General features: G+C 57.8%; 1 protein-coding gene across 7 annotated transcripts in view; it reads left to right on the top strand.

Annotated features, from left to right (window-relative positions):
• The first annotated feature begins 308 nt into the window (after window positions 1-308).
• ELN (elastin) overlaps window positions 309-21,649 on the top strand; it is a 32,516-nt gene continuing 11,175 nt past the window's right edge. For 2 of the 7 annotated variants that reach the window (XM_068969340.1, XM_068969344.1), the window contains exons 1-21: window positions 309-453; window positions 6,544-6,594; window positions 7,677-7,706; window positions 8,221-8,253; window positions 11,634-11,669; window positions 12,358-12,453; window positions 12,697-12,750; window positions 12,832-12,894; window positions 13,589-13,636; window positions 14,612-14,683; window positions 14,898-14,927; window positions 15,422-15,493; window positions 16,336-16,377; window positions 16,790-16,849; window positions 17,119-17,169; window positions 18,597-18,692; window positions 18,778-18,837; window positions 19,368-19,529; window positions 20,541-20,594; window positions 21,168-21,248; window positions 21,486-21,527. In XM_068969340.1, coding sequence (XP_068825441.1) covers window positions 372-453; window positions 6,544-6,594; window positions 7,677-7,706; window positions 8,221-8,253; window positions 11,634-11,669; window positions 12,358-12,453; window positions 12,697-12,750; window positions 12,832-12,894; window positions 13,589-13,636; window positions 14,612-14,683; window positions 14,898-14,927; window positions 15,422-15,493; window positions 16,336-16,377; window positions 16,790-16,849; window positions 17,119-17,169; window positions 18,597-18,692; window positions 18,778-18,837; window positions 19,368-19,529; window positions 20,541-20,594; window positions 21,168-21,248; window positions 21,486-21,527 — 1,315 coding nt within the window. In that variant the 5' untranslated portion in view covers window positions 309-371. The remainder of the gene's footprint in view (window positions 454-6,543; window positions 6,595-7,676; window positions 7,707-8,220; window positions 8,254-11,633; window positions 11,670-12,357; window positions 12,454-12,696; window positions 12,751-12,831; window positions 12,895-13,588; window positions 13,637-14,611; window positions 14,684-14,897; window positions 14,928-15,421; window positions 15,494-16,335; window positions 16,378-16,789; window positions 16,850-17,118; window positions 17,170-18,596; window positions 18,693-18,777; window positions 18,838-19,367; window positions 19,530-20,540; window positions 20,595-21,167; window positions 21,249-21,485; window positions 21,528-21,649) is intronic. The other 5 variants (XM_068969338.1, XM_068969339.1, XM_068969341.1 and 2 more) reach the window with 5 other exon arrangements.

The following is a 21,649-nucleotide window of genomic DNA, read 5'->3' on the forward strand; positions in this document are numbered from 1 at the left end:
GAACAGGGCCAGCAGCGAAAGAACAGCCGCAGAGGGAAAGCAAGAGAGAGATGGGGGGAAACTCTGTGTGTGTGTGTGTGTGTGTGTGTGTGTGTGCGCGCGCGTGCGTGTGTATGTGCGCGCGTGTGTTTTAAGGGAAAAAAAAAAAAAGAGCCCACAGTCCAGTCCAGTCAGACCCAGCCTGGGAGGCTTGCGAGCCGGCCTTTCGTAATTGCCCCCTCCCCGTGGCCCCCTCCCCGAGGCCACCCCCTTCTCCCGCCTTCCCGCCCGCCCTCTCTCCCTCCCTCCTTCCCTCGCAGCCGACGAGGCAGCAATTACGCTTTGGGGATAAAACGAGGCGCAGAGAGCGGGCTGGGGCATTTCTCCCCGAGATGGCGGGTCTGACGGCTGCGGCTCGGCGGCCCGGAGTCCTCCTGCTCCTGCTGTGCATCCTTCACCCCTCGCAGCCTGGAGGTAGGCCTCACCCTGTTCCCCCGAAGGACCCGCAGCCCTGGGGCCGCCCGCTCAGGTGGCTGGACCGACCGACGAGAGGGCGCCCTGCCCTCCCAGCACCCTCAAGGGGGGGTCCCAGGCAGGATCCCCTCAGCCACTGGACCCTCGGAACCACCCCTCCTGGGAGCCAGCCGTACGGAGCAGAAACCTGTCATACATTCGCCCCGAGACTCAGAATGGTCCCAGACCAGCGCCGGCTTCTGCTGCCCCCACAGAGCGGATGAACCTTGCTCTGTCCTGGGGGGCTCTCTCAGGATGGGGGTCCCGAGCACGCTGGGGAAGGGCTGACAAGGTCCCATCGGGTCTGTGAGCACCGGCAGTTGGCACACCTGTGGACCCAGTGGCTGTGCACACGTGCCCCAGGGACAGGGGAACTGGGCTGCAGGCCAGCTCTGCGGCAGTGAGCTCTCTGACCTCGGCAGGTTCCTCGTCCCCTGGGAAGTCGGGACCCGCTCCGGGTGATGTCAGGGTTAAGTTGATTGCAGGATTGCGGGTTGGAAAGCTGCCGCTGTGGTCTGTCCCTGATGAGAAAGGCTAGGACTTCTGAGCATGTGTGTAAGTGTGTGAGTGTGCGTGTGTGCACAAGTGTGTTACATGCCCTTGCACAGGTGTGCATGGTCTGTATATGTCCGATCGTGTCATCAGATAAAGGAGGAGGTTTCTGGGAGGGGATGAATGTTCACAGGTTCATCCCGGGACAGGTGTGTGTGTTTGTGTGTGAGTGTGTGTGTGTGTTGGAAGGAGGGGTGTTATAGGATATGTGAAAGTGCCTGTTAGCATGTGCAAAAGTCTGCCACCCAACAGGCATGTCCCCAGAGGCGATCTGGTGTCCAGGTGTCACTGGGTGTGGTTTGTCACTGAGCATGTGCATGTGTGTGAGTGTGTGCATGCGAGTGTGTGTGGTATGGAACACCAGCAAGGATAAGGAAGCTGGGGAGGTATCTGTCTCCTGGCAGAGGGAGAGCCCTGCGTGCTGGGGGCCTGCGTGAACCTGGGGGCACTCCCGGGCCACCTGGCATGTTCCCTGCCCTGGTCCCAGAGGACGCCCCTCTCCGGGCTGCCAGGCACCTTGGGGGGGACTCTGGGAGTGGTCCCCCAGCGTCCCCCGAAGGTGCTCCTGGCCGTGGGGAGAGAGAGGTGCAGGCAGGCTCCTGAACCTTTGGTGGGGTAGCCTGGGTGGGGTCTGGTTTCCAGGAGAGTCCTCTTTGCCATGAGAACCAGTGGGGTCCAGTGTCTGGATGGGGGAGCCTCTGGGTGGAACAGGGCCAGGCTGGAGGGCAGGAGCAGGAGCTGGGCAGGGGCAGCAGCTGTTTCCGTGAGATTGACCAGCAGGGCAGGACCGCTGGGAGCAGGGGCTTCCTGCACAGAGGTCAGCTCCCGAATCTGGACAAAGCTGTGGGATGCTGGAGCAGCATCAGGTGGGGCCCTGCGGGGGGCAGAGAGACCATCCCACGGGAGCAGCCATCCCCGGGCCTGAGATGGCAGCTCGGGTCCCATCTGAACCTCCTCCCTGGAGTCTGGCCCCTGAACACCTGCCTTCCCAGAGACGGCTCCTCGCTAGAGCATGACACGTAGCCCCCACAGAAACCCTAAGAGTAGAGAATTTTTATCTACGCTCCACAAACAGGGAGACTGAGGCTGAGGCAGGCTAAGGCAGCACCAGGGGGTGAGTACCAGCCAGCTCATCCCTGGCTAAAGGATGAGGGAGGTGGGGGCCAGGTTCCAAGCGGCATTTGGGAAGGAGCAGGCCTGGGACTGAGTACTCCAGGGTGGGCCTGCCCTAAGAAGAATGCACCCTCAATGACCGGGCTAAATGCTCCGCTGGCCCTGTTCTTTTTTTGCAAACATAAATCTCAGCTCTGTCCCGGGTGGTAGAGTAGCCGGGTCCAAATAAGGGGTGTGTGAACTGATGCGGTCTTCTGGGGTTTGTGCCCAGAGCCTCCCAAAGGAGGGGCCCCCTCCCACATGCACAGGCTCGTACAAGCACACACACAGTCACACCTGCCCGGCTTTCCTGAAGGATGTCACCCTCATGGGTCCCCCAGTCCCAAAGAACCGTGTTGCCAGTGGAGACAAAACAGGGACAACCCAGGAAGGCTCTGCGATGGAAGGGTTGTCTGGACCCATTTAAGATGGGTCAGAAGTAGCTTTGAAGATCATTTGCCCCAGACTCCCTTGCCATTTAAAGAGAGAGAGAGAAATTAAATCAGTTATAATTGGGACCAGCTGCCCCAAACCCCCAGAAATTTTATCATTTTAGCTTTGGGTGGTTTTTTATTTTTGTTTTTCTGATTTTGGAACTGAAGATGGTTTTGAAACAGGAATTTCTTTTCAGCCTATTGGAATTACACAGGGAACTTGAAACCATTCTGACATGCGGTCTCACCCAAAAATTCTTGCTTTACTCGGTCTGAGGAGGGACCCAGATGTGTAGGTCTTGTTCAAGCCGCCGCCCAGGTGACTCTGAGGGGCCTCCAGGGCCTCGGACCCCCAGTTTAGGGGTTGATGCTGCTCTCTGAGTCTGCTGGGGCCAAGGCAGGAAGGCAGGCGTACCCGAGGGGAGGGAGGGGACAGACTCAGTCACTGAAGGGCGGATTGTTTTTGAAAAGCCCTTGGCAGCCTTTCTCCATGCAAACAACAAACAGCTTCATGTGGTCTTATCTGCTCCCCAGGCCGGCCCCCCTGGACTTGGAATTGGCAAAGTCCCCTGCCAAGGCCTGCTGGCCCTCTGCTTGCTCCCAAACAGCCATCTCCCAGCTCTTTGAACCCGGAGCCCAGGGCCCAGGCAGAAGGCCCTGTGTGTGACTGGGGTCAGCTGTGGGTACCTGGCCAGGCATTTCATCCCTCTGGTTCATGGATGGTTTCTCTGGCTGTAAAACAGGGAGAAGCATCCTTGCCCAGCATATCTCCTAGGGCCAGTGGGTGACCCCAGCAATGTCACATTGCAAGTAATACATCAAGTAAGAGGACTACGGGAATGCGAATTTTAAAAACCATATATTCTCTTATTGGGGATTTGCTAGCATGAACTAATATCAGCCTTTGTAATTCATACACATTTATAAGGTTTAATTTTTCTCTTGCCACTCATGCCACGTTTTGTCTAATGGGGAGGCAGCCTATGTGTAAACAGAGACACAGTAACGGAGGGAGCTGACAAGACAGGGAGAGGGGGTGGTGTAGAGGAAATCCAAGAAGGCTTCATGGCAGAGGTGACATTTGAGTTAAATCTTGAAAGAAAATTAAATGTTTGAGGGGCTTCTGTGGATGGGAGGTGAGCCTCAGTCTTTGGGGCTCTGGGGGGAAGAACTGGAAAGAGGAGCAGATTCTACCTCAATAGCAGGGAGAGCTCTCTGTTGGTAGAGCTGATAGCATCAGGAGGTGGTGATTTGCCTGTCACTGGAGGCGTGCAAGCAGAAACACAAGATGTTCGCAGAGGAATTTCAACCCAGGCCAAAAGACTGTTATGATCCCTGAGAGTCTAGGACCATGATTCTAAGATGCAAGAGACAAGTTCCACCCTGGGCTAACTGGTGAAACAAGCCAAACCCACATAAAACAAGACAAGTATGCTCCAGGCCAACTGCTTTGGGCCAGCTGAGCAGTGGGAACCACAGGCCCAGAGACGGCAGGGGGGAGAAGTTGAGCCCAGTCTCGGTGGAAGGGTAGGACTTGGAGAGAGGAAAGGGCATTCCTGGCAGGAAGAACAGCTCAGGCCAAGGACGGGAGGTGGGAAGCAGGATGACCCTTCGCATGAGGGGCAGGAGAGGAGACCGCTGCCTTTTCAAAGGCCTTTGATCACCACCAGTCTTATTCTGTTCGCACCTCTCCTGTCCTCGAGAGGGGCCCAGCGGGGGTCCTTTTCGCCCACTAAGGCTTCTCCGTTTCCTCAGTGCAAAACGGGGATCAAAACCTCTGGCTCCGCGGGCTGTCATGGTTCAGGCATGGAGTTTGGCAGACACTGTTGGGCTCTGAATCATGGAGGTGGAGAGCAGGGAGAAGAGAGAGCTGGGGAGAGCTGGGTAGGCCCTGGGGAGAGCGAAAGCAAAAGAGGAGCTGGCCGATCACAGGACGGGCCCAGCCCCTGCGCTGGGGGGAGAACAGAAGCCCAGGAGAGGAACTGGGGATTCAACCAGACCAGCCTGAGGTGGGGAGACCAGTAACCTGGTTGGGGATGGAAGAGGTCAGACCAGACCTCCAGGCAACTTCCTTGCCTCCCCTCCACCAAATTCACCCATCCTTTATCTAGCACCTATCGTCTCCCTGGCCCCAGGCCATGTACTGTGAAGTAGAAACAAAGTGTTAGTCATTAATTAATTTATTTATTTTGGAGCAATTATCGAGCCGGGGCAGGTCTCTGGAACTCTTTGACAAGGCAGCAACCTGGCAAGGCAGAAGCTATTAGCCCCACATTGCTACAAAGGAAACTGAAGTTCAGAGAGGTTAAGTGACTTGCCTGAGGTCACACAGATGGTAAGAAGTTGGCACTGCCGGGATTAGAGAACAGATGGGTCTGTCCTGAGCCCTTTGCTCCCTCCGCCCACCACATTGTTCTTGCAGCCCCCTCACCCCCACTCTGGAGCCAGAGAATGGAGGGGTGAGGAGAGAGGAGGGGGAGGGGAAGGAAGGGGAGGAGGGAGAGAGGCCGAGGCAGAGAAAGGCACACACGAGACAGTGCTCAGAGCTGGAAGCCCAAGCCAGAGAAGGCATCAAAGGACCATGTGTGCGCTTGGCAGTTGATGACAGGGCCCGAGCGCCCATTCCCAGCAGGCCCAGCCTCCTGGGCCACCGCTCTGAGCCCCTCAAGGCTCTGAGCAGATTATTTAGACACTCCAGGCCTGGATCGTAGTGCCTGGGGCAGCGGGGGTGGGGGGGAGGGGGTGGGAGCGGGTGGGGGGGCAGGGGGCGGCTCAGGGGCTCAGGCTCAGGGGCTCAGGCTTGGGTGGAGGAGCGGGTGGCGCCGGGGCTTTGGCACAGGGGGACCATGACAGCTTGGCATCCTCCACCCTCCTGGGCCATGGCTGAGGCTGACCAGGCCCTGGGGCCAGCAGGCCCAGCTGTGCAGCACAGCAAGGCCACAGAGGCCAGATGTCTGCTGGGCATGCTGGGGAGCTGCCCGACATGCTCCCCCACCTCCGTCCATTCAGCCATGTTCAGCTGGGTGGTGCTGGGGCTCAGGCTGGGGCACTGGCAAGGCGGCTTGTCAAGGGGCCATTCAGTGGTGGTGGAGTCAGGGCCTGGTCTGCACCAGGATTGTCTGTTGCCATGACTACACATAGGCTGGGTCTGGGGCCCGGCCTCCCAGTGTTCCCCTGTGAGAGCTTCACGGGTCCGTGGGGACTGAACTCGTGATCCGGGCTGGGCAGACGGCCCCTTTGGCCCAGCCAGTGAATTAGCTTTTCCTTAGGAAACTATTCACTTTGCTCATTCATGGTGTCCCCCTCTGGGCCCCCGCACCTCCTTAGACAGCTCTGTGTCAGACAGCCAGAGCCCCACCCAAGCTCTGCTGCCCAGCGGCTAAGGACGCTGACCTCATGCTTTCCTATCAGTGTGGGAATGGCTGGGCCTCGGCTGGCAGCAGCCGCGTTTCCTTACCGCTTGCTGTCACAGCCCGGGCCTGCTCTCCCACAACGCTGGGTCCTGCCCACGCCGCTCAAGGCTGGAGAGAAGTGGAGGCCCAGCCAAAGGTGCTCAGACCCAGTCCTCGGCCAGACCCTCTCCAGGTAACACAGTGTGAGCCATTTGCTCAGAGGAGTGACCTGGCTTTGAATCCAGCCTCCATCTATTTGCAGCTGTGTGACCCCCAGCCCGTGTCTTAACATCTCTGAGCCTGAATTCACATCTGTTAAATTGAAGTTAATAATTCCTGCCCTTCCAAACTTACTGGGCCATTTTGAGGAGCAGGAAAGAGAAAATGCTTTGAAAATATAAGGTGCTTGGGTGATATTGGTTACTTTGTAGACACACAGTATTGTTGCCATCATCCCTATCTTTTATCATTAGCTTTTAATTCATTCTGGCTCATGGGGGACTCTGCCTCCTTCCTTCCAGGGGTTCCAGGAGCTGTTCCTGGTGGAGTTCCTGGAGGCGTCTTCTTCCCAGGTAATGTACATGAAATTTGCACGTGCCCAGGTAAGACAGATGCTGATTTAATTTGCAAGAGGCAGACATGTGAACACTGCAAAAGGGAAAAACATTGGCATGCCCGCCGCAGAGGACTCATCAGTCACTCCTGTATTAAAAAGCTGTTTACATGATGCTGTTCTACAACTACTGAGCATAAATTTTCTAAAAGATGAAACTCAGTGCTTGGAAAACGGGAGGAAAGTGGCCGCCTCACTGATCCTCTGCTGTTTACTCTTCGAACCATTAACCCCACTCTTGGGAATCCATTCAAAGGAAATAATTGAAAAGAAGAGAGAAAAAAAGAGCCATCTGCCCCAAGGTTCATAGGAATGTTATTAGCAAAAATGCAAAACAAGAAACCCGCTTGACAGGAGGGTGTGATTAAGTAAACTAAGGTTATGCAACTACTAAAAAGTATGCATATGCTCTCTGATGGTCAAGTGATTTTCAAGTAAAAACAATATAAAAGCAAGAGCAAGGTGCAGATGAAGAAAAAAAAGGAAAAAAAAAGGGCAGAATGTTAGCTCAATGGCATGGCTGGGGGGCGGGGAGCGGGGGGGGGTGGGTAGAGGGGGAGGCAATCTTGTCCTTTAATTGAGAAAAAAAGCGTGACGTTTTAACGTAGATTGAAAAATCACAAGTAATATTTTCAATACTTAAAAAGTGTTTAAGGGACTTCCCTGGTGATCCAGTGGTTTAGGAAGCACGCTTTCACTACAGGAGGGACGGGTTCCAGGTTCAGGGGACTGAGACCCCTCATACCGCACAGTACAGACAAAAAAAAAAAAACAAAGAATAAAAGGGTTTGAGCATTCAGAACTCATGTGGAAGTGAAAGAAGCCACCAGCACATTCCCAGGCACACACAGAGGCAGGAAACTTTGGCCAGATGAGACAAGAGGAAACAGAGGCTCACAGAGCTCAAGGCTTGCCCAAGATCATGTGGCTAGGCAGCGATGGATTTGACCATGGGTCAGTGGATGGCTTCTTGGCAGGGACCTTGATGGTTTTCCCTCTCTCTCTCTCTCTCTCTCTCTCTCTTTCTACCGTGCAACACAGGGGCTGGTCTTGGAGGTCTGGGAGGAGGAGGTGAGTTCAAACACCAAACTTGGCTCCTCACTGATGGGGTCTGGGTCTCAGCCTAATCCACACATATCCTTAGACCTCAAAGCTCAGAAAACCCAGGCATTAAGGGGTCCCTCATTTCCCAGACTGAGCGTCTAGTGAGGAGGGACTTTTCTTAAAAGCTAGATCCCCCAACCCCCTAAGCCCTTGCCCCCTAAGCTCTTGCCCCCAGTCTCTTTTCCCTGGGGGGCCCTGCCTTCTTTCGTATTTCTTTTGATCTTTAGTAATATCCATGCAAATCCAGCTGAGTGGGAACCATCACCCTCTTCAGAGGCCCGATAAACAGTGAGAGAGGGGGAAACCCCAGGTCAGGACGGGACCTGGGCCCCCCACCCAAGCATCTGGGTGTTGAGCTCCCAGCAGCTCCTTGTACATAGGGGAGGACCATTCTTGATCCCACAGTGAGACCCCACAGTGCCCTATGGGGATTGTAGGTGGGCTGGGACTCCCCATTAACGACTATGTCTTCCCTCCGTAGCACTGGGCCCTGGAGGCAAACCAGCTAAGCCAGGTAAGCCCTGCAGCCTCTGAGCACTGAGCTAGGGCCAGGGGGCAGGGGAGGGAAGGGGCCACAGAGCCCTAAACCGGGCCTGTGGATGGAAGGAGGGAGTGAGGTGGTGGACGGACCCTCCCCTCTAGTCAACGCCTCCCAGGACCAGGCTAGGACCGAGCTCTAGGGCTTCCAGGGTCAGGAGGCTAGAGGCAGCACAGTCCTCCCTGAAGACGGGGTGTCCGGCACCCACTCTGCCCGGGCCTCTGTGCCCCCCGAGAGTCCCCTCTGCACCAGATCCCAGAAAACAGCCCTGGTGCTGGGGTCAAAAGTCAGAAATGATGTTCCAGTGGCCACCAAGTCTGTGAATGTCACTCTGGGCTCAGACACAGATAATTCCTGGCCTCTGCCTGAATGATCCCAGACTCCCAAATGAAGCCCTCTCTTACTCCAGGCCAAGATCTCGGTTATTCTTGACTCTGATGATCCACTCTGAGCCCTTATCCTGACCCCAGGCTGAGCCTTGACCCCAGATCAAAGCCCTGCACCTAACCCTAGGCTGCACCCTGACCCCAAGCCCCTTTCAGCTGTGCTCCGACCATGGAGTTTTCCAGTAAGATGTGGCTGGCTGTTTCCTGGCCCACAGGGCTGCAAGCCACTACTAGGTCCACTAAGCTCCAGAGAACACACCACCCCCGCTCCAAGGAAAGAGGGAGGGTGCGTTCCTCTGGGAAGTCCTGGTGGATAAGGAGCAGGTGGAGGAAGGGGTGTCTCCGTCTGGATTTATGATCTGATCAACATGAGATATAGCCTTCCCCCCCCACCTCCCCCCCCCCACCCCGCTCCATGTCTCCCTGGCTTTGAAGCCTGAGACTCCAGGACAGTTTGCATGTCCAACAGCTCTTACGAAATCCAACCCCCCACCCCCCCACCCAATGTTCGATGATTCAAGTGCAAATGAATCTACAAGACCCAGATTCCCCTTCCCTGCAGCCCCATCTGGGTTGTGAAACGCTAGGGCTGGGGCCAGGCAAGAGAGAGAGAGATACAGGAGGGCAGGAGGCCTGGGCAAAGGGTTTACTGGGGTCTGTAGGAGTCTGCAGGGCTGGGAGCCCTTTGGGATTCACTGCTTATCCCAGCAGAACCTGTTTCCTATCTTCTCAGAGGAGTGAGTGATCTTAAAAGGGTCTTTGATGGTGGAGAGAGAACAGAGGAAAGGCTAGATAAGCAAGAGGGTGGAATTAGGATCGCACGTATCTGGAAAGACCCAAACGGAGGAAGTCGTGACCGCAGAGCTAGAGGAGGGACTGGTTGATCCCGCTGGCAGCCGGGGACACACGGTCGGTTGTGATGAAACACCAGAGAGAAGACTGAGAAAACTCCACACAGTTGCAGTTGATAAAGTGAAGCTTTGAGTAACGAAAGATTGAGCGTAGACTTCCAGAAGGACTTCCAGCTTGGGGTGAAGATGTAGACCGAGAGGAAAGTCAGGACCTCAACTGATGAAAAGCGACTGGACTCCATGACCTCCCAGAGCTTATCTTTCAGCCTTAGGACTCTGGGCTCCAAAGGCCTGGACTGGGCCACAGTGCCCCCCAACACAGGGCATGCCCAGGAGAGATGGAACTGGGCACAGGCAGCGAGTGTCATGCCTGGGAACAACTAATCCCTTGGCGAGCAGAGGGTGGGTGGCCTGGCAGCTGCTCCTCGTGGGCCTCAGTGGGCTGGCCCCGCCTGGGCTCTCAGTGGGGGACCAGGCAGCTGGGACCCAGCACCACCCCCACCCCCAGCACCGGCTGAAGGCCAGTCACCCACCAAAGAGCCCAGGAAAGAGCAGGGGGGACATCCAGTGGTCACCCCAACAGGCTGCAGACACAACATGCTCTCTGCTCACAAGCCCTGTGGTCCCAGGAAGGTTAGGGACACGCCTGCCCTTTTGTACGTGGGGAAACTGAGGGCAAGTGACTTGCTGTTTCACGCAGCGAGTAGCAGTGGGGCAGCAAGATTTAAATCCAGAGCTCAGTGACTCTGGAGAGTGACGGTTGGATAAGCCAGGCCTCTCGGGGCTCCCAACCTTGGCCATTCTCACCCCCCTCTCCTCCTCACCCCTCTCTCCCTCTTTTCAGGGGCTGGACTCCTGGGGGCATTTGGGCCAGAGAAGTCCACGGGAAGAAGGGGAGCAGGGGTGGGACTCTGCTCAGGCTGCAGGGCGACCCTGGGGGGGAGCACGGGAAGAGGGCAGATGGCTGCAGAAAGCCACCTGCCCCCACCCCACCCACCCAGCCTCTTCTCGCTTCCTGGCCGGTCCCCATCCTCTCCTCCCGGCCCCTCTGCGGTCAGAAAAGGCCAGAGGGTGTCTGCTGCCCTGCTGGACCTCAGGAAATAGGCCAGCCTGGAGAGAAACACCCTCGACAGAGTTGGGGTGGGGCGGGGCCGGCAGCACTGGGAAGTGAACCCAGGCACACCCCGGGCCCAGCCAGACCACACCACACCTGCCCGGAAGGGAGATGGGCCGGAGGCAGCGGCCCATCTCACAGAGGCCCTGGCTGGCTTTCAGACGGGCCAGCTCACATAAGTAGGAAGTGAGGCCAGGGGACCACACCCAGAGAAAGGCAGGTGAACTCTCCGGGGCTCAGCTGTCCTGCTTGTTTGGGGTCGGTCCCCAGAGAGGCTGCCCCTGAGCTTGGGACCCTGGTGACCAGGACTGGCGCTTGTGGGAGAGATTCTCACATAATTGGAAGCAAAGCCGGCACGGTTGTGAACTCCAACCTGATTGCCCATCGGTCCTGGCCAAAGCCGTGGAATGTCTCCTGGAGGGAGAACAGCAGAGATCGAGCCCAGATGTGGGAAGGAGAGAGCCAGAGAGACCCATTTGGCTTTTTATAAACATTTTAGCATCTGTCTGCAGGCAAGGAGGCTCCCAGACTGCAGGGCAGGCTAGATGGATGACAAAAAGGGCTCCAGATACAAGGGAGAGGGTGTGGGCTGAGCCAGGGGACTCCTGCAAGGAAGCCGAAGAAAGGCCTGGGGTGGGGCTGACGTGGGAGCAGGGCAGGGCTTGGCCTGGCCTTGCTGGCAGCTTCTGCTCAGCTCCAGCCCTGAGAGAAAGCCCTTCTGGGTACCCCGTTAGCTGGCAGGACTTCTAAGGAAACTGAAAGGTCTGGTTGGGATCAACACAGTGGCATCCACATGGCACAAAGCAGTTGGTTACTAAACAGTGGTGACTACCTTACCAGGATTGGCTGCCAAGTACCGAAAACTTGAGTCCAGCTTAGAGACCTGAGTGACCACACACAGATCCCAGCATTGCCGGGTTTCGTGAGTCCCTTCCCACCCTGGGCCCAGGAACGATGACCTACACCAGCCTCCCCTCACCTAGCTCTGTGTTCTTTTCCCTACAGGTGTCGGAGGGCTCGCTGGCGCTGGCCTTGGGGCAGGTTAGTGTTAACATCCAGGCAAGATGCCCCTCTGGGCCATCGGGGGTACAAGCAGTCAGGGGTACAAGGGTGCAGACCAGGCCTGTCCTGGGCACTGGTGTAGGGGGTAATGCTAAGACCACCTGCCTGGGGCCCCGGGAATGACAGCTGGGTCTTGGTGCTATTATACTGATGAGGTGGCCCTAGCAGTGAAGGACCCGCCTGCCAATGCAGGAGACATAATGAGAGGCAGGTTCAATTCCTGGGTCGGGAAGATTCCCCTGGAGAAGGGCATGGCAACCCACTCCAGGATTCTTGCCTGGAGAACCCCGTGGACAGAGGAGCTGCAGTGAGCTACAGTCCATAGGGTCCCAAAGAGTCGGACACGACTGCAGCAACTTAGCAGGCAGCACGCAAGAAGAGCTAGAAGGAAGCAGCCCCAGGAGCCCAAAGAAGTCACCCGACTCAGCGGGGCTTCAGGGAGGCTTCCTGAAGGAGGGAGGTGTGGAAGTCTGACCCCAAAAGATCCCTGTAGCTTGTCAGGCTGAGCGGAGCAGCCTGGGCCATACTGCATCTCTGACTTTGAACCCAGTCCTGGGAGCAACAGTCACATTTTTGCACGGAGCAGAAGAGCCTCAGATGTACCTCCTGGACGGGGCGGGCCAGGGCTGGGCTGGGGGAAGGACCTCACCCATCCTCCTCTCTGCAGGGCTCGGGGCTTTTCCCGCAGGTGCCTTCCCAGGGGCTCTGGTGCCCGGTGGCCCGGCTGGCGCTGCTGCAGCCTATAAAGCTGCTGCCAAGGCCGGTGAGTATTACCCTTTGGGACGTGCCATAAGCCCTCTGGCCTCTGTGGGCTCTCCACCTTGCAAAGAACCTTTCCTGGGTTGGGGAAGCAGTGAACAGGATCCTCAGCTCCAGTCTCATGGGGGTGATGGGAGGCAACCAGCTAGGTCCGAGTCTCAAAGTGAGGCATAGGCAAGACCAGACCTCAGTCCAGCGGCCTCCTGCCTTTCGCGGCTCCTGGTGTGACTCGCCTCCGCCTCTGCAGGTGCTGCTGGTCTCGGCGGGGTCGGCGGCATTGGTGGCTTAGGAGTGTCTACAGGTATGGAGGCGAGACCTGGGTGGCCTGGGGGGAGGTCGTGGGAGGAGGGGAGCCCCTCTGATGTGGCCCCTTCCCCTCCAGGTGCGGTGGTGCCTCAGCTCGGAGCCGGAGTTGGGGTTGGAGTGAAGCCTGGGAAAGTGCCAGGTCAGTGGACGGAGTCTCTGGGACTGGAGGGCAGAGGTCAGGGAGAGGGCAGAGCTCCCAAACTCCCTCACCCCAGGGCAGGAAGGTCAGGGCCTGGCTGCAGCGGGGCAGGGGTCAAGGGGCAGAGGCAGGCCCAGAGCATGATCCCAGGTCTCAGACAGGGGTGAGGGACTCCAGCTATCCTTCCAGGCCCTTCCTCCAGGACCTTGGAGCAGACGTGAGAGACAGGCTTTGTGGCAGGCATTTGGGTGACCGATGGGGACACTGAGGCGCAGATCAGGGAGTCAGTGCAGCAGGGCCCGCCCAGTCCCGACGGGGCTGGGGGGAAGCCCCATCTGGTGCCCGTCCCTGCACACCAAGCCCTCAAGGAAGTGACTTCAGGTTCAACCAAAGGCGGCTTGAGTCCGCACAGCGGGGAGGGAACATCTGGAAGCTGTTAGCCCCGAGGTGGGCTGGGCCGGCCGTGTAAACAGGCTCCAGGAGACAGGACAAATCCACGCACAGAAGGATCTGCAGATGACTTCCGGAACTCGTGGGAGGGGGGCCTGCAGACGCCACACTCATGTCCCTGGCTCTTCCCCAGGGGCGATCCTGGGGGGCTAGCTCGGGAGCCTTGGGGCTGCTGTAGAGGGCAGGGCCAGTAGAGGCTCCTGGAGGCAAGACTGCTGCTCACACGGTTTTCTTTTGGGCGTAGGTGTGGGGCTCCCAGGTGTATACCCAGGTGGAGTGCTCCCAGGCACAGGTGAGAGCAAAGAGGAAAAGGGGAACCCTAACTCGAGGAGAGCAGCCCCTGTTAGCCTCCCAGGGGGCCCCCAGCTCCCCCAAACAGTGGCCACCAGAGTCCTGACAGGCACTGTTGCCCCAAGCATCAAAGCTCAGGCCACAGACCTAAGATAGCTCTGGTTGTCTTTCCCCTAGGAAGACCAGAGAGCTCCTCCCAGCCCAGCCTCCCCAGAACCCCAAGCCTAGGCCCAGACCCAGACCAACATCACAGTCTGTGGTGGGTCTCCGGGGACAGACCGAGTCCCCAGCGTGGCCAGCTGTTTCCCAAACGCCATGAGTCACCAGGGGGGCCCGCCCAGCACATCCGCCCTGCAGGAGACCCTCGGAGTTGCCCTCTCAACCTCTTTCCCCGCCATGGCCTGGCTACCCTATACAACATGTGACCTCCTGAATTCCCCCAAAACCCCAGACTCAGGCTGGCTGGGTGGGATTGGCTGACAGAGGGTCCCCCTCGGCCCCCCCGGCCCCTCCCTGCCATGGTGGCCCAGCCCCGGTGGGGGAGAAAGGAGAGGTGGCAGCATGGAGCGCTGGAGGCCTCCCAGCCAGAGCAGATGACGGCTTTGTGTTTGGTTGTGAATCGCATCCAGGGAGAGCCCCTCCCCCTGCCGAGGGCATAGCCCTCCCCAACCTGCAGCCTGTTCCCTTGTCTGTCTGCCTTCTCTGATGAGGCTGGGCAGGGCAATGGGAAATTAACTCCAGTTTAAGAGACAGGCCAACAGAAGGGCTAGGAAATAGGATTAAAACTTCTGACCTTGGGGCAGACAGGGCAGGGAAGTCACCACCAGAGGGGCCCTCCACCCACCCCATGAGCCAGGCCAGTAGCTGACATCAAAGGAGGCCAGCTGTGTCATGGAGGGTGGGTGCGGTGCCAGGCTGGCCCTTCCAGGTTGGACCTTCCCCACCCTCATCGCCAGCCTCCTCTTTGTCCTCTCAGGAGCTCGGTTCCCGGGTATAGGGGTACTCCCCGGGGTTCCCACTGGAGCAGGAGTCAAGCCCAAGGCCCCAGGTATGTGGGACTCTCTGATTACCCTCAGTCCTGGATTGAGCGGGGCAGGGAACTTGGGCTCAGATGGGTGGTGAGAAATCCCCAATGTGTTTGTGATGAGCTGAGAGGTCTGGGCAGAACTTGCCACGGCTTGGGCCAGCACTCCCCTCACTGGAGCTGGGGTGCCCTGGGCCCGTGGTGGCCAAGCCGCAGTGATGGCTCCTTGTCATTGCAGGTGCAGGCGGAGCTTTTGCTGGAATCCCAGGTAAGGCAAGGCTGGGTCCCTCCACTCCAGGGAGGGTGGGCAGGCCCATGGGTGGCCAGCCAGGCAGGGACTCCTGCCCTGGGAGGAGCTGAGCACTCCCACTGCTCCAGGCCTTGGACCGGCTTCGGCACAAAGTGGTGTCTGTCACAGGCCTGCTTCTCCTGCCCCAAACCCCTGTCTGGCAGCCTAGAGGAGCCCAGAAAATGCAGCAGCCTGTGCCAAATGGCGAGAGGGCTGCAGTCTCCAAGTGTAGCCCAAGCCACAGGAAGGGGAGCATCCTGCAGCTTCCTGGAGGAAGCGGCCCATCGCTGGGCGTTGCTCAGCCGACTGATGACATAAAGAGGCAGGAAGGCCCTCAGTCTCTTTCTGGATTCCGATGCCATGGGAGCTCATTCTAGTCTGAGGAGAAAGTGGAACTGGAGGCTGGAGGCATCACAGGGGCTCCTGGCCCACGTGGCTGGAGCCTGATTGTCTTGCTCTCCTTGTTCCCTCAGGAGTTGGACCTTTCGGAGGGCAGCAGCCTGGAGTCCCGCTGGGATACCCCATCAAGGCACCCAAGCTGCCAGGTAAGGCAGGCAGAGGATTCAAGAGACTCCATTCACTGGGCCTCCCTGCTGGGAGGTCAGCTTGAGAGGGGAATTGTTTGCCCACCTGTATCTTGGGGTGGATGGAGAGGGTAGTCAGGAAACCTGGGTAATTTTGCCCACTTCTGGTCAACAGCAAAAGAAAGCAGGGAGGAACGAACTTCCCTCACGGGTCCAGTGGCTGAGACTCCACACTCCCAGTGCAGGGAGAAGGCTGGGTTCGAGCCCCGGTCAGGGAACTAGAGCCTGCACGCTGAGGCTAAAAACCCCCCATGCCTCAACTGAAATGCTGCAAAGTCAAATAAAGAAAGAAATTTTTTTTAAAAAAAGAAAGAAAGCAGGGAGAGACCAACATCTTGCAGGTGCTGGCCTCCCATACACACACATGCATCCGTGTCCACACACACACACCCACGCACAGAGACCCGTAGCCCCGATGGGAAGCCATATGTGTTGATGGTAAGAAACACCATTCACTGGAAAGAAACCTCTGATGTCAGTCCACTCCAGCTGTCAAGCTCACACGATGATGAGCTATTTCTTGCTGGGGAAGAGAGTAAGGAAGACCTCAGACTTGGGGGCCATGGCGGGTAGAAGAATGGCCGTCCCTTTGCGCCCTAGAGCGGGGCGTCCTCTCCCCGCCCCTCCTCCAAGTCCTTGGCTCTCCTGAGAGCCTCTGGAAGCAGCTCAGGACCCTGGTGGACGGAAGGAGGCCTCAGGCCTCAGTGTGTGTGGGGACTAGGTCTGTCTGCCCAGGTAGCGGGGGCCCGGTGAGGCGTGGGGCCGCCGGGGGCAGCCGCTGAGCCCACGCTCCATCTCCCCAGGTGGCTATGGACTGCCTTACAGCACTGGGAAACTGCCCTATGGTAAGGCCCTCTCAGACTGGCGGGCTTCTGGCTCCTTCCAGCCGCAGGGTTCCGGCCAGGGAGCTGTGGCCCCAGTCCAGGGCTAGGAGAATACCAACTGGGGGGTAGGGTGGGTGTGCAGTCTCAGAATGGGAGCCCCCTAAGGAGGGGGACATGGAACTGGGACTCAGGACAGCCTGGTTCTCAATCCTGGCCCTTGCACTTATCACCAGGCCTTGAGAAAACAGGTTTTCTTCTCGGAACCTCAGTCTCTTCATCTGTTAAATGGGAATAACCATTCCACACATGTTTATATTTAACTCTGGCTGGGGGTGACAGGTGGAGGCTCTGGGTGGCCTGGTCCTTGAAGGGCAGGGGCGGGGGCAGCCACCATGAGATCGCATGGATGCCCACTGAGCCTCTCCTGTCACAGGCTATGGGCCTGGAGGAGTGGCTGGTGCCGCAGGCAAGGCTGGGTATCCAACGGGGACAGGTAAGGAGAGCCTCACCCCTCCGCCAGCCAAATAACTCAGGCTCCAGAAACCCAGCCAGCCCACCCTATATCCAGACCCTGGTCTGAGTCTAAAGAAGGACCCTTGTGGGGCAAGGCAGGAAGCTGGGGCAGCTCTCCCAGCCTCTGCTTGCTATATGCCCCACATCCACACCCAGATATGAACCAGTTGGTTTTCTTGGGCCTGGAAGAGATGGGCTCCGGAAGTGCTGGGGCACACCTTCCAGTCTCTCCCCTTCCTCTTCCCCCAGGGGTTGGCCCCCAGGCTGCAGCAGCAGCGGCTAAAGCAGCAGCGAAGCTTGGTAAGTACCCCTGGAGCCCCTGCCTGCTAGCTGCCAGCCCTCCAGCCTCACCATGCTATTACCACTGAGAGCCTAGTTATCCTATTAACTGACCAAGGTGGCCCCTCCTCGCCACGCCCCTGTTTATCTGGCTGTTTCAACACCACCCGTTCCTACCTCCCTCCCCCCATTCACTCTTCCTTTCGCCTGTGCACCCGGTCCCCCCTCCAATTCTCCATCCCTCCACCATCCATTCACCCATCCATTCACCCATCCCTCCCTCCTCGGTCCCTTCCTCCCTCCATCCAGCCATGAACCCGCCCCTCCCTCTGTCCATCTATCCACCCATTCATCTCTCCATCCACCCGTCCACCCACCCCTCCATCCATCCATTCATCCATCCCTCCATCCTTCCCTCCTCTATCCCGCCCTCCGCTTCAGAAACCAGGGACAGATAAGGGCTCTGCTGAAGAATTTCAGCACTGTCGTGGGGCTCAGGAAGAGGGAGACGTTGCTTCTATCTGGAGATAACCAGGAATGGTTCTCAGAGAAAATGATATGATTCATAGCCTTAGAACATAGGTAGAGAGTTTGCTGGGCGGTTAAAATAGAAAGGAGCAAGCAGAGGGAGTGGGTACAGCAGTGGTTAGAATGATCATTTTAGGTGGTACATGTATGAGCGTTTAAACAGTTTAATAGTTGAGTATCAATTTAATATATACTATAAAACTTTTAACTAGCGCCTCAAGCCCACGATCCCTTGGCTAGTCGATGTGGCATGGCCTTCCCTTGGGCCATGCATGGGCCGAGTGGGCCCCTGGCGATTCCCCAGTTCAGAGTTAGATCGTGGGGGTGAAGTCTTCACCTTCAGCCCCAGTCCCAAGGGATCCCCTTCTTGCAGTCATGATGGGATGGAAGATGCCTGCCCACTAGCCCAAGGGGGCGAGAATGTGGAGGGAAGCAGTGAGTTGGAGGCCTGCCCCACAGAGGTCCTCTTCCAGGCCCCCAAGGCTGGAGGGGATGGCTGGAATGTGGGAGCAAGAGAGTGGGGCGGCGAGGGGCTGCGAGAGCCAGGCAGCCGGGCGCTTGGATTACAAACTTGGCCGCGTGTTCGGAACAGAGAGAGGAAGTCTTGAACATTCTTGCAGGGGCCCCTCTGGCCCGGGGAGCGGCCGCTTGTGGTTTCTCAGTATGTGGCAGTGATTAGAATGGGATTTGTCTGAAAACATACGAGTCCCTTAATGAGGCTGTTGAAATGGACACTTTAGGGGTGAGTCAAGGAACAGTGGGGTGGGGGCCTCTTCCCAAGCAGTCCCGGCCGGAGATGCCTGGGCCTCATTCCCAGAGGAGATTGCAGCGGTGAAAACACCAGCGTCCAAGCAGCCTTCCTGCCTGGCTTCAGGAGGGGCCCCTGGGAGCCACATCTTCACTGTCCCCGCTCCAAACAGGTGCTGGAGGAGCCGGAGTTCTCCCTGGAGTTGGTGTTGGTGGTGCTGGCATTCCTGGCGCGCCCGGCGCAATTCCTGGCATTGGAGGCATTGCAGGTAGGGTCCATCCCAGCAGGCGGCGAGGGGTGTCCTTGAGAAGGTCGCAGGGAAAGGGCCTCACCCTCTGCCGCTTTCTCTCCAGGGGCCGGGGCTCCAGACGCTGCTGCTGCTGCTGCCGCCGCCGCTAAAGCAGCCAAATACGGTGAGTGTCCCCGGAACGGGCAGTGCCAGGGCTCCAGCCAGCCCCGGCCTCAGCATGCACCTTGGAAGGCTCCAGGCCTATAAGGCTGGATGGACTTTGTCTTTGTCAAGCTGGGGCAACTGTTCCCCCCCCAACCCCTCAAGCATCATGGTCATGCCTCCCTGCCTCTGTCCAGGAGGCTCTGTCCACTGCTCTCCACTGATTGGCCCAGCAGTGTGGGCAGGGACCCTGCTGACTCCTCCCACTTTACCCGCTGGGCCACTCACAGCTGCTGTACCAACTGCCTGGGCCCAGCAGAGCATTCTGAATCTGCTTTAGACTTAGACCTTGCTGTTCCCAGCCACAGATCCAAACCCCTAGAGCTCTGTCGGGGTTCCCTCAGTTTGGATCCACACAGAGGCAATGCCCCCGCAGCTAGCATCCTGCACACAGGACCCGCAGCTCCTGAAGCTCCCCAAAGTCATGCTCCCGAAGGCCCCCCTGAGGTTCCCACAGGGTCCAGGCCAGGACAGCAATCCTTCCATCCACAGGCGCTGCTGGAGTCTTTGGCCCAGGAGTAGTTGGCGTCCCAGGAGCTGGAGTACCTGGTGTCGGGGTCCCTGGTGTTGGGGTTCCAGGTGTCGGGGTCCCTGGTGTTGGGGTTCCAGGTGTCGGAGTCCCTGGTGTTGGGATCCCTGGTGTCGGAGTTCCAGGTATTGTATGCTCGGATATCATAGGCGGACCAGCTGAGCTTGGCTATGTGTGCACACGCATGTTTGTGTGTGCAAGAGAGAGATGTTAGAAATTACTGCCGAGACTTTCTGATTCTCCTTAACACGTCACCCTTCTATCCTCTTCTCTCCATACCCTTGGTCATCTTCTCTTTCTTGGGCTATAATTAACTACTGCCAGCCTCTTATCTTCTTCAGTTGACCTTCTGGTTGTCAGTATGCTCCATGTCTTTTTCATCTCTGTGCTCCCAGCCCTTCACAGAATATGTGTTCAGTAAATGGTGGATAGATGGGTGGGTAGGTGGAAGGATGGATAAATGTCTGGGGAGATGGATGGATGGATGGATGGATGGGCAAATGGGCAGCTGGGGAGGTAGGTGAACAGCCAGGTGGATGAGTAGGCAAACTGATGGATGAGGGAATGGATGATGGGTGGATGCGTGGAGAGATAAAAAGATGGGTGGTTACATGGATAGATAAGTAAGATGGGTAAAATGGTGGATGGCAAGATAAAAGGGTAGATGAAAAGAGAGACGGATAGGCAGGGAGGGACAATATAAGTGGTTAGAATGATGGATGAATGGATGGATGGCGGATGAGCAGATGAATGGGTAGGTAGAAGGCAAATACAAAACAGATAGTCGTTTACACATTTAGATGAGAGGATAGATAGGCAGGCTGATGGATAAATGGACGGATAAATGCATGTGTGGGTGGCTGGAGAGATGAGTGGTTGAGCGGGTAGATTGAGATCAAAAGATAGACAAATGGACAGACATTTGGGAAGGTCAGAGGGTGGATGAATGAGTGGCTGGGTAGACAGACGGACAGACGGGTAAGTGGAGATACGCGTGGGTAAATGGATGGACAACCCTATGTTGGCTCAATAGATAGAAAGAAGACGGACTGAAAGTCAGAGGGGTATATATCTACATTTCCCGAGTGTCCACTCCACTCTCCCCTGAGCGTTGGGGTCTCTCTTGGTCTCTCCAGGGGCCGTGTCACCAGCCGCAGCTGCTAAAGCAGCGGCCAAAGCAGCCAAATTCGGTGAGTGCCGAGCGGACAGCTCCACCCCGCCCTGTTCTGGCCTTTACCTGGACTCCGGGACCCTCATCTTCTACTCCCCATTGTACAGCCCGGAGAAGGGGAGTGACCTGCCCCGGGCCACACAGCAAGTCACTGGCAGAGCTGGGACTTGGACCCCTTGGGCCCCAGGACGATGTGTCCCCCAGGTGTCTCCCACCACGAGCCTGAGGGCCTGAGTGATAGTAGAGTCCCAGTATGTCATTCCCAGTGGAGACAGTGTCCCTGACCTCCCTGTCCTGGCCAGGACCCTCTCAGAGGAGAGCCCCAGCCTGGCGGGGGATAAGACTGCACAGTCTGCCCATCACCAACAAAGAGACCCTTCCCCAGCTCCTCAGAGGAGAGAGGGGCTGGGGACACACCAGGGGGGGTCAGGAGGGAGGAAGCTGGTGGGGCTCAGGCATCTCATGGCTTCCTGTCCTTCATGGACCAGACTTGCAGGGAGGCTCGCATGCTCTCCCCAATCCAGCATCCCCCAGAGCCCGCCCCAGCCTCTCCCACTAAACCCTTTACCACTTGATTCTCTTCCCTCCTCAGGGGCCAGAGGCGGAGTGGGAGTTGGAGGCATTCCCACATTCGGGGTTGGCCCTGGGGGCTTTCCTGGCTACGGAGACGCAGGTATTCCAGGAGCCGGCCTTTCCCATGAGACTTAGTTCCACGAAGGCAGGTGGTGGTGGCAGGGGTGGGGACAGGGAAAGGGATGGAGGCTGGGGAGGGTGGACTGAACTCTGGGAACTCAGGCAGGACGTGGGGGAGAGCGCAGGGCAGGCCTCCCGTGCCCTTGGTGCACAGCCAAGGGCACAGCCCAGCTGAGATCCAGCAAGGTTTCTGAATCTCTTTCTCGATTCCCCATAGCAGCAGCTCAGGCAGCTGCCGCTGCCAAGGCAGCCAAGATCGGTAAGTGCCCCAGCCCTGCGTTCCCTGCCCCCTCCGCCTCCCCTCCTCCCTACTCCTCCCCCCAGGGCCAAGCCCTCCCCACTCCCCTCCACAGCCAGGCTCTCCTGTGGGGGCCAAAGCTC

This window comes from Capricornis sumatraensis, chromosome 3 (assembly GCF_032405125.1).
Source record: "Capricornis sumatraensis isolate serow.1 chromosome 3, serow.2, whole genome shotgun sequence".
In the NCBI taxonomy this organism is placed as follows: Eukaryota; Metazoa; Chordata; class Mammalia; order Artiodactyla; family Bovidae; genus Capricornis; species Capricornis sumatraensis.